General features: G+C 61.6%; 1 protein-coding gene across 2 annotated transcripts in view; it reads right to left on the reverse strand.

The window, feature by feature from the left end:
* REXO1 (RNA exonuclease 1 homolog) overlaps positions 1-13,472 on the reverse strand; it is a 19,177-nt gene continuing 5,705 nt past the window's right edge. The window contains exons 2-16 of one of the 2 annotated variants that reach the window (XM_027970237.3): positions 8,271-9,994; positions 7,403-7,507; positions 6,358-6,568; positions 4,523-4,686; positions 4,276-4,407; positions 4,075-4,198; positions 3,479-3,592; positions 3,232-3,369; positions 2,964-3,077; positions 2,325-2,398; positions 2,019-2,129; positions 1,494-1,609; positions 1,239-1,377; positions 976-1,096; positions 1-889 (exon numbers count right to left, since the gene is read on the reverse strand). In XM_027970237.3, the coding sequence (XP_027826038.1) occupies positions 801-889; positions 976-1,096; positions 1,239-1,377; positions 1,494-1,609; positions 2,019-2,129; positions 2,325-2,398; positions 2,964-3,077; positions 3,232-3,369; positions 3,479-3,592; positions 4,075-4,198; positions 4,276-4,407; positions 4,523-4,686; positions 6,358-6,568; positions 7,403-7,507; positions 8,271-9,994 (3,476 nt within the window). In that variant the 3' untranslated portion in view covers positions 1-800. The other variant, XM_042250510.2, reaches the window with a different exon arrangement.

Here is a 13,472-nt window from a genome sequence, read left to right on the forward strand (position 1 = left end):
TAAAATCCATACAAACATTTATTCTGCCCCTGCCTGGGGGTTGGGGACGGGGTCTTGGAAGGTGGGGCTGTGGGGCTTTACAGAGAGCCCCCAGGGGAGGGCGGGGCTCTGGCGGGAAGACAGTGTCCAGAGGCCAGTAGGCCCTAGGGTTTCCAGAAGGTGAGGCCTGGGGGGCTGATGGAGGGGCTGGATTGGTTCCCAGAAGCCCCAGGGTCCAGGTAGGCTGAGGAGGCCAGATCCCACTGTCCAGGCCCAGGCTAGGTGGAACTCCTAGGTTCTGGTGGCCTTTGGGGTGCCGGCTGCACTCCCAGCTCCACCCCCACCCCCCAGGAGGGAAGGCAGCACCGGGGTCTTGCTCCTCTGGGTGGGAAGACAACTGTCAAGTCATCAGGTTTAAATTCAAAATAATAAAAATAACAATACAAAATAAAAAGACAAACCCCTGTCACAAACAAACCCTTGACAAGCCTGCCACCCCCGCACCCTCCACCCACAAGAAGGGGCACCAGCAGGGCCTGTGGGGGTGGCAGGCCAGCCCCGCCCGTGGAGTCAGCAGCAGTCTCAGAGGACAGAGGTCAGGGGCAGAGGTGGGGATGGGCAGGGGCGGAGGGGCTCAGGGCTCCAGGGTCGGTCTCGGCGCTGGGCTCTCTGCCGCCAGCTCATCTGGTTCTCTTGGTTTTCTGTGTCTCGGCGACGTGGACAGGGTTAGCTCTCGAGATTTATTGCACTGTTTTGGAAGAGGCCTGGGGTAGAGGATGGGCCGGGGCTGTGGGAGAGGCGAGTGGGCGGGCAGGCGGCGGTCACCGCTTGGTCTTGGCGTCTTCTCGGATCTTCCAGATCACCAGGTGCATGCAGGCACTGGCATCCTCGCTGGAGCTGTGCCCGTCCACTGCAGGCAAACGGAGGTGTCAGGGCCAGGAGCCTGCAGCCCCCATAGCCCCCAAGGCCCCCATGTGCCCGTGCCCCAGCACTCACCATTGTCCTGGATGATCTGTCTGAGGTAGTCGGCCATGAGATTCCGCAGGGAGCGCTTGTAGGGGAGGCCCAGGCGATGCGGGAATAACACAGACGTGTCCACCACGGTGCTGTGAATGACCTGCAGGTGGGTGGACAGACGGTCAGAGAGGGTCCCAGAGGGCACGCCGGGGCCTGGCCTCAGATTCCACAGCTCCCTTCCTGGATTGAGAACAATGGACCCCAGCTGCCTTCCGGGAACCAGGACGGAGGGGACAGGGTACCTTCAAGGCCAGCAGGTCACTCTCCAGACTGTGACCGATGAGGACGGTGTCTGAGCTGAACATGCTAAGCAACACAGCCTGGACATCCCGGAGTGAGATGCTCGTGTCTGCAAGGTCAGCCTCGGTCACTCCTGAAAACCTGGGCGGGAGGAAGGAGGCGTTATGGAGCTGGGAGGCCCCAACCTGGGGCCAGACAGGGACTGGGCTGCAGGCAGAGGGTTGGGCCGTGGTGGGGAATGGGCAGAGGGCACGCACCTAGTGTTATAGTCGACAATCTCGTTGTCTGGCCTGACAAAGGTGTCGTACACAACCTGGAGATCCGTGTCCACCACTGTGACGCGCGTCAGCTCCAGGCCGTACGTGGTATAGGACTGCGGGGCCAGGGGACATGCCTCAGACGGAGGATCCTGACAGCACTTCCCGCTCCACAGCCCAGGGTCCCTGAGCCCCATAGGCGGCAACTCAGGCCCCACTTTTAGATACGGAACCCATGCCAGAGGCCTTCCAGGGGCTTCTCTGTGGGGTCAGAGGGAGATAAGAACATGGGTCCCCTCCCTGCGCCAAAGCTGAGCCAGGGGCTGTGTTGTGCACCAGGCCCTCAGGCTTAGGTGCTGGCCAGGCTGCAATATGAGCTCGGCAGGGAGATGGACTCACTGCCAGACACCCTCTTCTTCTGACGCCAGCACAGGCCCAAGGTTCTGCAAGAGGGACTGGGAAGCCCCTCCCGGGCAGCAAGCCCCCAGAGGGCTGAGGAAGTCCAGGGTAGCTGGGCTCACTCACCATCTCACAGTCGAGGGCGTAGACTCCTGGATGCGCATCTCCTGAAAGCTCTTTCTCAAAAGTCTTCACGAACCCTTCCAAGTTTTCCTTCCGGCCATCCTGCACATGTTGCTTGGGGTGGGAGGAAGGGAAGATCAGGTGGTAGGCTCGGAAGGGCAAGGCTGGGCTCAGGGGCTGGGCTGTGCTGGCAGTAGTCACGGACTGTCCTTTACCCATGGTCTCCACACCAGGCGGGAAAATCAAGGATGGGAAAGAGAGGCTTGGGGCCAGTGCTCCCCAGGACAAGGAATGACACAGGACACTTACCTTGGCGACCTGACAGCCGGTAGAGCCTATGGCAGCTGAGCAGCACGTGTACTGAGTCTCCCAGCCACCGGCCACTACAAACAGATGCAGTCAAGCAGGTCCAGCCAACACCCCGGCCCAGTCCACCACACCCAGTCTGCCTGGTGGGCAGGGGCTTCCCAAGCCTCTTCCCTAGAGGGGCACCAGGCCCAAGCAGGGCGTGAGGGGCTGAGACACCTGGCAGACCCCATATCCCACCCTCACCCAGCACCAGTTCTCCTCACTAGGCAGTGATGACGAGCTTGGTGTAGCCGCAGGGAGGCTTGCTCACCCAGAGAGGGTCTAGGGCAACCATCGGGCAGAACTTAAGGAGCCCTGTATGTGCCCGTGAGTGGGAAATGGCCACACTGGCGACAAAAGGAAGCAAGCAGCCACAAGACAGGATGAAGCCTTGGTTCCCTTGGGCCAAACTGCCCCTGTTCTTCAAAGGCAACAGGGGTGGAAAGGGTACCCGGTGGGTGGGGCTGGAGACCTTCCTTTTATGAATGCTGTCACAGAAAGGCCTTTGTATCATTTTTTCCATAAAAACCCACAGTGGAAAACAAGTTACAAACAATCAGAGCAGGTGACCAGCCCAGCCCAGCCCGGCAGGGGTCTCACCTCGGTTCCGACGGAGCCGCCCCCAGTGGTAGTAACACTCCTCCTCACGCACACAGCGGCCAGAGGAAGACACGAGGTACTCGGCGCCGCAGCGGCAGCAGATCCTGCAGGAGGCTACCGGGTGGGGGGGTGGGGTGGGGGGTGCATCAGGCCAGCCTGCCTGGCCCTGAACTCTGTGTCCACACCCGTTGGCTGTAACACTCCCTGTCCACAGACGGCCCCCTCCCCAGCACCCCAACCCCAGGGCGGTGGTGCAGGAGGTACTCACAGTCCTTGGGTTTCTTCTCCTCGGCTGTGAAGATGACGGCACCACCAGGCTTCTCGGGGTGCGGGAAGGGGTAGCCATTCTCCTTGAGCTGGCCCTCCGTGAGCAGGTACTCCTTGAGGCGGCTGTACAGGGCGGCCCCTGGGGACATGGGAGAGGCGGTCAGCCCGTGGCCACACTGGGGCCACACCAGGGCCCTGGGAAAGGGGGCTGAGAGCTGCCGGGGCAGCTCTGCAGGAGCCAGGCTCACCTTTCAGATCCTCCACACGGGGGCTGCTAGGGCGGCTGAGTGAAAAGCTGGTCCTGGCAGCCAACTTGCCCCCCAGCACCACTTCATGGGACACCACCCTCCGGCCGCTGGTTTCTGGAAGAGGGTAGTGAAAACAGTTCAGCATGAGTCCTTCCAAATGCCCCGCTCCCCAAAGAAGGGAACAGCTTGACCTCCTGTGACCCTAACTCTTTGGGGACCAGTAGGCTGCCTGGAAGCCCCTCCCCCTCCCTGGGGTCTTCGCTGCTCAGAAGGGAAGGGCAAGACCTCCATATGGGAGGAGGAGGGGGCTGGCCTGCGGCAGACGGAAGTACAGAAGGCGCTAATGCATCCTTTAAGAAGCTTAGGAAGCATTCTCCTGCCTCAAGCTTTTGAAGAGGCCCCCCCATTAGCAGCGGCCCCACAGCTCACTGAGGCGGACGGTTAACAGTGAGAAGAGGCTCTTTTGAGGGCGCAGGGCCAACATCACCCTCCCCAGGAGCCAGATAACCAGGGACGGCAGAGCCTCTGTCTGACAGCCTCCTGACGGGAGGGGGGCTGCTGAAGGCCGAGGCCTGGGTCTTCCGGACACGACTTACTGTTGAGACCAGCTCCAGCACCCGGGCCCAGGCCGCGCAGCTTCTTGAGGGTGTTCACAGCCACGTTCAGGTAGATGTTCTTGCTGGGGCTGCGGTCGTAGGCTACCTTCTCCTCGTTGAGCGCCTGTGGGAGGACATGGACTCAGCCCCACCCGGCCCCGCCTCCCAACATGCCCCCACTCTCCCACCCTCACCACGCACCTTCTCTATGGCTTCCTGGTTAGAAGAGCAAAATTTGAGGCACTCTTCAATAAACAGGTTGAGATACCGCTGGCGGATGACAGTGGGGACTTTGCCCCCAAACTCTTTTGGGATAATGGGCTTCTTTAAACTCTAGAGAAACAGAGACCAGCAGAGGGTGGCACGCTTGTTCCCACCTGACCCTGGCCTGACCCAGCTCAGGGTCGACTCAGTTAAAGGGAGCCAGCAGGCAGTACAGAGGGCTCACCTGTAAGGACGGGCTGTGCGCCACACGCTTGGGGGCCACGGTGGTGGTGGTTTTGGATGCCATGCCCGACAATGTGCGTGTCTTCAGGGGCTGGCTGCCTGGCTCGGGGCCGTTGGGGTGCTGGCTGCTGCTGGCCGAGAGGGTCCTCTTGGCGCCTGTGGGGGCTGTGGGGGGACAGGGGCCGTGAGAGCAGGAGGACAGCACGCCCATCACCGAGCTGCAAAGCACCAGGCGGCCGCGGCCGTGGAGCGCCAGCAGGACATGCATCTGGGAGCACAGAGGAAGGGGCCGGGGTCGGGCCCGAGGGCTGTGAAATGACATCAGGCTCTATCGGCTTTCAGGTAAGTCCATCGAGGGGGCGGGGGCGAAAATGGGGCTTCAGAGGCCGGCTCAGGCAAGGTCACCGCCAGGGTGGTGCGGCGAGTGGTGGGGGGTGCAGGGAGCCTCTGCCACATGTTCCGGCCCCCGACTCCAAGGCATGGAAGTGTGAGGGACAAAAGGCCCTGGCTCCCGGGCTGAGCACCAGAGCATGCGGGTCGCCCCCAGCCCGCTCATTGTGACCAGCCGGCTGCCTGCAGCTGCCCCAGTGTTCTGCCGCTCCCTTTGATGAGGTCACAAACCAGACAGAGGAGGGGGCCACCAGCAGGGCTGTCTCCAAGGGCCCCAGGCGGAGCAGCAGCTGGCAGTGAGGCTGGGGAAGGGGCATGGGGACAGAGTGAGACCACCAAGGCGCGGACAGAGCAGCGACCCAAGCCTGCCCACACCAGGCTCAGCCATGAGGGAGGGGAGCTCCCCACCAGCCTCGTCTCTAAGGATGCACACTTCTCAGTGACAGGAGCGCTTTCAGAGTCACGTAGAGTAGGAGGCATCAGCAGGTGAGTCCCCCTGAGGCTTGGGGGAACCGCCCTGCCACCAGAGTGCAGGCAGTGACACCGCCACAGAACTGTACTAAGTCATCGGAGATAACCAGACAGCCGAGAGCAAGGTTAGGCTTCTGAATGTGCACCTCAGGGCCACGGTTCAGTGCTCTCTCCCTTCCGGTCCCCTCGTGCCCTGCTGGAGATGGACTACATGACTGCTGGGAGCTCCACCTCAGGCACCCTGTGGGGAGGGCCAGGAACACTGAGGGCTTTTCCTATGGGAGGCTCTAGCACCAGGAAACCTAAGGAGCCTTCAGACACTTGGAACCGTCTCCTCAGGGCTGGCTCTTGGAGAGGTTTGGAAGCAGCAGCAAGGACACCCAGGGAGTTGGTCAGACAGCAGGGTCTCCCACCCAGGGAAGCCGAATTCTCTCCATCTGGATAAGCCTTCAAAGGCTGCACAGCCCTGCTCTTTCTGCATGCCTAAGCCCCATGCTTATCAGACCACTGGGGTGTAACAGCTTTAAAACAAGCCCAAGTCAGAGAGCAGTAGCCTCAGGGTGGGAGAGGAGGAAACCCAGCCCCAACCCCTCCCCCAGATCCACTGGTTTGACTGGAGGGTTGAGGGCCTCCAGAGCCACTCCCTCATTAACACCTTGTGAGGTGCCACACCTGGGTGGGAGCCTCCTAGACCAGGCCAGCAGGGGAGGCGTGAAGAGTCACTCTCAGTCTGAGGACACACAGTGAAGGGAGGAAGCCACCCTCGGACTCCCCAGGGTAGCCCCGCCAGGGACCTCCCACTAGCAACAGGGCTGCTTCACAGATAAGCAGAGACATCCAGCCAGCACCGCTCAAGGCCACAACCGCCTCCAACCCCCACCCCCCCCACCCCCCCACCTCCCTGCCCCGGCAGAGCAGGAGCCAGGCCGGGGCTCTCCCTGCTGGTGGCAGCATTTCCCAGCCTCTGGGACCCACCTGCAGCCAGGAGGGGGTTGGGGACATGGGCAATCCTCCGCTTCTCTCCTGGGGCCGAGATGTGGACAGAGCTGGGCTTCTCACCCAGCTGCTGGGCGGCCTGGAGCCAGCCGGCTGACTCCCTCTGCGCCTGCTGGGCCCGTCGGTAGCACACCTCCTGGGCGGTCGGGGGCCGGGCAGGGGGCGCAGGGCCTCTCCTCATGGGCTCCGCCTGGGTGAAGAATTTCAAGCCCAGGACGCTCTGGGTCAGAGGCCAGAGCAGGCCTTCCAGGGTATCAGAGGCAGCACTGCAGGATGGGGCAGGCCAGCCCAGGGACCTTCTCCTGGGCGGGCAGGTGCCCTGGAGAGAAGCAGCTGGCCTTCATCTGAGTCTGCTGACCACGTGGAGAGAACCAGCCGGGTTTCCTCCCAAGTGTGCTCATACCCAGGCAGGAACCACCTTGGCGCTTCAGCACTCAAATTCACCATGATGCTCCACTCTCCCCGGCCCCACCCAGCCCTGCCCTGCTGGCTTCTGCGTGCCCAGTCCCCTCAGCCCTTCTGTAGACACAGGCTGTGTGTTCCCACCCACCCGTTAGATTATATACTGCTCGATCCAATCTTCTCTAAACGGTATTTTCAGAATGCCCAGCAGGGTGCAGAGGGACTGGTGAGCGGATCACCTCCATTTCTCTCTTCTGCCCCAGTCTTCCAAGTGCTAGCTCACTGACCAGCCCCACGGTGACTGACAACTGATCCTGTCTGTACACGACAAGGGAAGAACCCTAGGCTCAGAGATGTGGCAGCACTTGCCCAGGAAAACAGACCACCTCCGAACTGGGGCTGGGCAGTGTGACCCTGCTGGAGGGCTGCCCTCATCTGGCTTACCACGCTCCGTGCTCTGCCCCCCAGCACTAAGCACACCTTGATAACCGGATGTGGGTCCCAAGAACTTCTCTGCAGGGCACGAGCAGAGCCAGAGGCCTCCAGCAGCAAGGGAGCGTGAGGAGGCCCTACCTCTGTAGATGGGTGCCCATTCCCTCAAGACCCAGAGGCAGACACTTACCTCCTTGCCTTGCTTGGAGAGGTGAGAAATCCTCCTCTTCTGCCCGGGAAACAGCGTGGTCAGGCCTGAATGCCCCTTGTCCTCAGTCTTCTCCTCCTTGGGGGGCTGAGACACAGATCTGTCCCTCAGTGAGCACCCCCCACATCAGCCACAGCTCCTCTCACTCGTCCTGGCCTGGGGTAAACCCAGGCCTGAGACAGGAGCAGGTGAGAAGACACTAACTGGCTGCCTAGCTGGAGAAGGGGTTTCAGGGTTCTCACCTCCCCCTAGAATGTGCACAGGCCCTGCCTCCAGGTGAGGACATAGACTTGGCACTTGCGCCCATCTCTCAAGGCCCCCAGAGGGTGAGTTCTGCAGACCACCCAGCCCACACTTCCACCCACCCACCACAGGGACCGGTGCAGGTTCACAATTGTGGGAATGAAGGAAGAAATGAGAAAGGCACAGGGCCAGGAACAGGGAGGGGCACTAAGGAGGGGGGAGCAGGGGGTGGGGCAAGGGTCCCACTAGGGATCCCCCCGCAGCTGCAGGTTGCCTGTGGGACTGGCTGTGCCAGCTTCGTTCAGAGCAAAGCTCCCTCTGGTGGTGAGATGGGGACACTGCAGCAGGAAACCAGAAAGGTGGAGGCTGGCTGAGTTTGGGGGTCTGAGGAGGAGGAGAGGGAAAAGGAGGGGAAGGGGGACAGCAAGGAATATGGAAGCGGTGAGGGAGGCAGGGGAGAAGCAGGATCAGGAGCGGGCAAGTGGTAGCCAGCCAGGGGTCTGAATTATGAATGAGTTGAGAGGCTGACGCTGAGAAAGCCGTCTCCATTGGGTGCCGGGACTCTGGTCACAGGAGTCAGGGAGGTGCCTGGCTTGCCTGCCCTCACCTGCCGGGCCAGGCGGCCCTTGTCCTCAGTCTTGACGGCCGTTGACTCGTTGAAGATGCGCAGGCACTCTTCCATGGGGTCGGAGTCAAAGTCAACTTCCTTCTCCAGGGCCGAGTAGTCCACGTCAGAGCCCGCCCCCGAGGAGGAGGAGGAGGACGAGGAGGAAGGGGGTGGGGAGGCCTTGAGGCGCTTGGGCGGCCCCCGCGCAGCCGACAGACCCAGGCTGGAGTCTGAGTCTGAGTCCGAGTCTGAGCTAGAGCTGAGGCTGGGGGGAGCGGGAGGCCGGGTGGCCAGCGCCTGGGGCCGCGGGTCCTCGTCCTCACTCTCATCCCCGAAGAGCTCGGCGTGGCTCAGGGTCCGCCTGGGCAGCTTGGGGGCGTCCCGGGGGGCGCCCTCGTCCAGCGAGCGGGCCTTCCTCTCTGCCAGCTTCCCTGACAGGGTCTTCCCAGCTATCCTATCTGACGGTTGGCGGGCTGCCCCCTGTGTGGGGCTCGGCAGCGGTCCTGGCCGTTCAGGTTGGCCTTTCCCTGAGCTGGCCACCGGAGTGGCTGAAGATGGCTTTTTCTTGGTCCCTTGGGGCCGCTCTGCCTTGTGCCAGGGGCTGCCGGCCTGCGGGCCCCTCCTGTCTGCAGCGGGCTTCTCAGCCGGCCTCCCTCGTGCACCATCCTTGCCCTTATCTGTCTTCCGGACACTGTCCTTGTGGCTGGCGGTGGGTGGCACCCCACTTTTCTTCTTAGGCCTCCCCTCCTTGGGGCTGCTGCGCTCTGGCGCAGCCCTGGCTGGTGAGCTGGGCTTAGCCAGGGGTGGCCTGCCTGGGCTCCGAGGAGGTGGCCCGAGATCCTCCACGTCACACTGCACCGCCATCTCCTTGGTCTCCCGAAGGCTGCCCTCCTCCAGTTCAGGGCCCTCCCTGGAGCCCGGTTTCCCCGGGGCCTTGCTCTCAGCGCCCCCTTGAGCTCTTGGGGGGCTGGTGGTAACGGGTTTGTCACCCGGAGCGACAACAGCATCATCATCCGAGTCCGAGAACCTGGCATCACAGCTGCCAAAGGGGTCACAGGGCTTCTTGGGTGCAGGTGTGTAGGGCTCGCTGCCACGGGAGCTCCGGGGCCGCTTGGGGGCCCTTTCGTCCTTGGTGCTGGCCCTGCTGAGCAGGCGGGCAGAGAAGTTGGACAGGGGGTCATACTCCAGGTCTGTAGACGGCTTTGAGTTGTCCACCACGTACTTACTGCTGGAGATGGGGCGGCTGTACCGCCGGGGCTGGCCCACGGCCTTGGGGACATACTCCAGGGCACCGCCACCCCCTCCACCATGGCCCTGAGCCCGGTCTGGCGAGGCCAGTGAGTACTTGCAGCCAGGCTCAGCAGTGGCAGCCAGTGGGGTGGGCTGATAACTGGCATCGGGGCTCAAAAGGCCATGGCCGCTGGGGTTGTAATCGAAGGACAGTGGGAAGGCGTCCCCGTCCAGGCTGGTGGCGGGGCAGGCAGCAGGGCCATGAGGTGCCAGGACGGGGGCCTCAGCCGAACCACACTCCCGGGCCGTCTCCAGCAGCTCCTGGTAGCGCCTCTGCTCCAGCTCCACCTCAGAGCGCACGGCCTCGATGGCCTGGTTGACCAACTCCAGCTCCAGGATGTCTGAGTGGGAATCAATGCCTCTGCCCAGGATGCCATTCTCCCTCTGTGCGGGGGGCTTGGGCAGCTCAGGGTTGTACGGGTCATAACCGAGCCCTGAAATGGAGAGGAGAAACAGTCATGAGAAGGCTGGTGCAGCAGCGGCCACCTGAGCTAGTGACTGGCCACTGCCTAACCCCAGGCCTTGACCCTTGGGGCCAGCAGGGAAGAGCAGAGAACCAGCCTTCCAGAACCTGCCAGGGCCAGGTCTATGGCTGACCGCACAGAAGCTCTGGCAGCAAATCAAGGATCCTGGAGGGTCCCTCTGTGCAGGTCCTGCCACCAACTGGGGTGTGGGGTGCAGAGCCTGGGATCTTCCTGACCTGGAACATGGATGGTGAGGTCTGGGGAGCTGGATAAGGGTGGGCTTCCCACATGGCTCAGCCCACGCTTAAGCCATACCACGCAGCTCCCTGAAGCCAGGGAGGCAGGACAACACTGGCAGAAGGCCAGCCAGCCAGGGCCAAAAGCACAGGGCACAGAGCCACCTGACATGGGGGCAGGGAGCAGAAGGTGGGCCCGACACAGCCCACCCAGAGCAGCGGGCAGCCATGCACAGCCCTGCCTGGTGCCTGTGCCTTTAAGGCTCTGTCCTCTCACAAGCCTTCTCGCCCACGAAAAGTCCACCGGTGGCGCATATACCAGTGAGGTCGTGGAAAGTCCTTAAGGGTCGACTGTGAGGTGGCAGCTGGGGTGTACGCAGGACAACATGGCAAAGTTCACAGGGGAAGCAAGGCATGCTGTCCCCAGGACGATGCCGAAGTGTAAGATGTTCAGACAACACATATTGGGGAAGCACAGTGGGGTGGACAGCAGGGTGGGCATGGAACACTCATGTCTGCATCAGAACAGGGGTGGTGGGGCAGCTGGTGGGCAGGCGGCTGCTGTTACTGACCCGTCTTCAGGGCACATTACACAGGAGCAGCCCAGCACCACCCAAGCTGGCAGGGACCTCATAGGAGACTCCCTTATGGACAAAGGTGCAAAGCTTCTCTGTAAGATGTGAGCAGGTAAAGCCCAATGCCCCCAGAAGTAAGCATTCAACTAGATTCAATTGTTGCAGAATTTAAAATGGTTCCTGGTTAGAGCATCTCCCAGACACGAGTCTGTGAAACTCTGAAGAAAAAGTGACTTGTTCTGATGCCCTGTGCTTGGCCATGCTCCAGGAGCCTCAGGATGGAACCAGCTGTGGCTTCACTCTGGGCCTCTGACCTCCAGAACCGCCAGAGAAAACCCTGTGCTCTTCTAAGGTCCCTGGTGAGGAGGGCTCTTACTGCAGAAGCCCCAGGAAACGCAAACACCCCGAGAGGGGACGCACAGAACTGGCGCTGCTGTAGGACAGGGTGGGTAGCTGGGCTGCTGGAGGACCAGGGGGCCAGGGGTGCAGGTTCCATCACAGACCTACTGTTCAGCTTTTACCCTGGAACCTATTTCTCAAGTGACAATTGAGAGGACATGTGTGTCTGTGCTTCACACCACCCGAAACACACCCTGCCTGCAGGTTACAGACAGGGTGGCAAAACCGAGTCGCACAGGCCACAGCGGGACTGGGTGCTGGTTGACTGGTCAGAACACAGAGCCACTTGCCCTCTGCCCCAAAAGAGGTTCAGGATGAAGCGACCATCCAGAGGTCCAGAAACCCCCAAGGGCAGGATCCAGGGCCCTCCCCACAGCTGACCCTAACCCACAGCGGGCCCACAGCCACTTGCAGCCCATGTGAACAGAAAAGCCAGTGCTCTCTCCTCCCCTCGAAGTCTTGGATGCCCAGCAGAGTGGAGCACCTAAAACACAAGCTGAGGGGCACTGACGGGGCATGCCAGCAAGGGGTGGGCTGGGTCCTGCAAGTCTTGGGGGAACTCCAGCCCCAACCCCCCTCACTCCCTGACCTCCCTCCTCCTGAGGCTGAGATGGCTCCCAGTAGCAGGGCTCATCTGGGGGAAATGCCCCTCGCCCAGGAGGGAGTGGGGTTCTAATGGATGGAGGTCCTCCCCACTCAGACCTGCTCTGGAACAGGCGGCAAGGTGCCCCAGCAACACAGAAACCCCCCGGAGTGCCTCATGGCCTTCTCACGCCAGAGTTCAGACCTCTGCACTTCATGGTGTGACAGGAATCCCATCACAAGCCCGCACTTGGGAAGCAAGGAGAGGAAGGAGGTGCCCAAAGGACCAGGCCACAAGTAAGGAAGAGGGCGGCAGGCTGCCAAGGCCCCAGGGGGGCCCCTCTGGGCACCCTGATGGGGAGAGGAGCTCCTGCTCTCTGATGAGGGCCTGCATTAACGTCAGGGGGCTTCCTGAGGGCAGTACCCCCTCCACTTCCTGCAGCTTCCATGGTCCAACGCTCAGACTCTGAAGGGAGTAAGCCCCTGGCCAGGCCCAGCCCCTGAGATCTGGGCATCCCAGAGCCCTGCCAAGGTGGGATGTTTCAGTACCAGGGAGGCTCCCTCTCCACACCCCACCAGGCTAAATGGAAAAAAAAAACAAAAGAAGGAGAGGGCAGAGGATCTAGGTCATGACCCTCCCCTCTAAGCCTCAGTGTCCCTGAGGTGAAACCAGGCTGCAGGTCTAGGCACATCAAGCACACAGCTGCTGGGGCTTGGCCGCAGCCTCTGCGGCTCAGAAGTGTGTGGGAACCAGAGTTTGACCCCCATGCTCCTGCTGAAACTTCTGGAGGCCTCTGGGGGGAGGCAGGTAGATGGAGAAGGCATTTGTGATGCTATCTAGCCCCCACCCCACCCTGCCTCAAGGGACCAGCCCTCAGGGGACCAGGAGGAACTGGAGAAGCTTCTCGAGAAAACCTTTGCCAAGCAACAGGTGACCCTCAAGAGGTGGAGAGGGGCCATGGCGCCGCAGAAGCACCTTCCCGTTAACAGGGAGTTAATCTGGCTGGAAGCCAACGGGCGCTCCTTTAGGGTTTGTACCAGGGAAAAATGCCTATGGTAAACAAGACTAATTGGCTGTTTTTCAGTAAGAGATCAACTCTCAAGCTGACTGGGAAAGCTCCTGCAAGGCCTGGCTGCTGGGGTTACACTCTCAGAAGTTCCTGCCCCAGACTCTGGGCAAAAAATGGGCTACCAAGCAGGGCCACCACTGAAGAGACACCTTAGGGAGGCCCCTGGCAGCTCCTGGGCTGTCTCCGTGCCTGGTCTTTGTGTGACAGCCCCCTCCTGGTTCTGGCACCCGGGGCCGCTCCCCCCGTGACCTGGTCCCAACACGCCCTGGTCACCAGCTCCAGATGGCCAGGCATCCAGCATGGCAAAGCCCAGGCCGGCTGTCCCACCTCCAGCCAGGAACAGATACTCACGGCCACGGTGCTCAGGGAACAGATCACCCAGAGAGCCCACTTTGGGTGGAAAGACAGTGTAGGGTGGCAGCTGCCCGAATACCTCTGCGCCCTGTCCTCTGCTCCCCCTCGCACCCTCAGTTGAGGAAATACTCTGCAGACACCTGGCCCGCAAGCTCCAGCTGCAAGTGCAGTTAATGAGCAGACAAGTGGGCAGGAAGGTCCCACTGGGAGGCACGGGCTCCAACACAATCAA

The sequence above is a fragment of the Ovis aries genome, chromosome 5, assembly GCF_016772045.2.
Source record: "Ovis aries strain OAR_USU_Benz2616 breed Rambouillet chromosome 5, ARS-UI_Ramb_v3.0, whole genome shotgun sequence".
In the NCBI taxonomy this organism is placed as follows: Eukaryota; Metazoa; Chordata; class Mammalia; order Artiodactyla; family Bovidae; genus Ovis; species Ovis aries.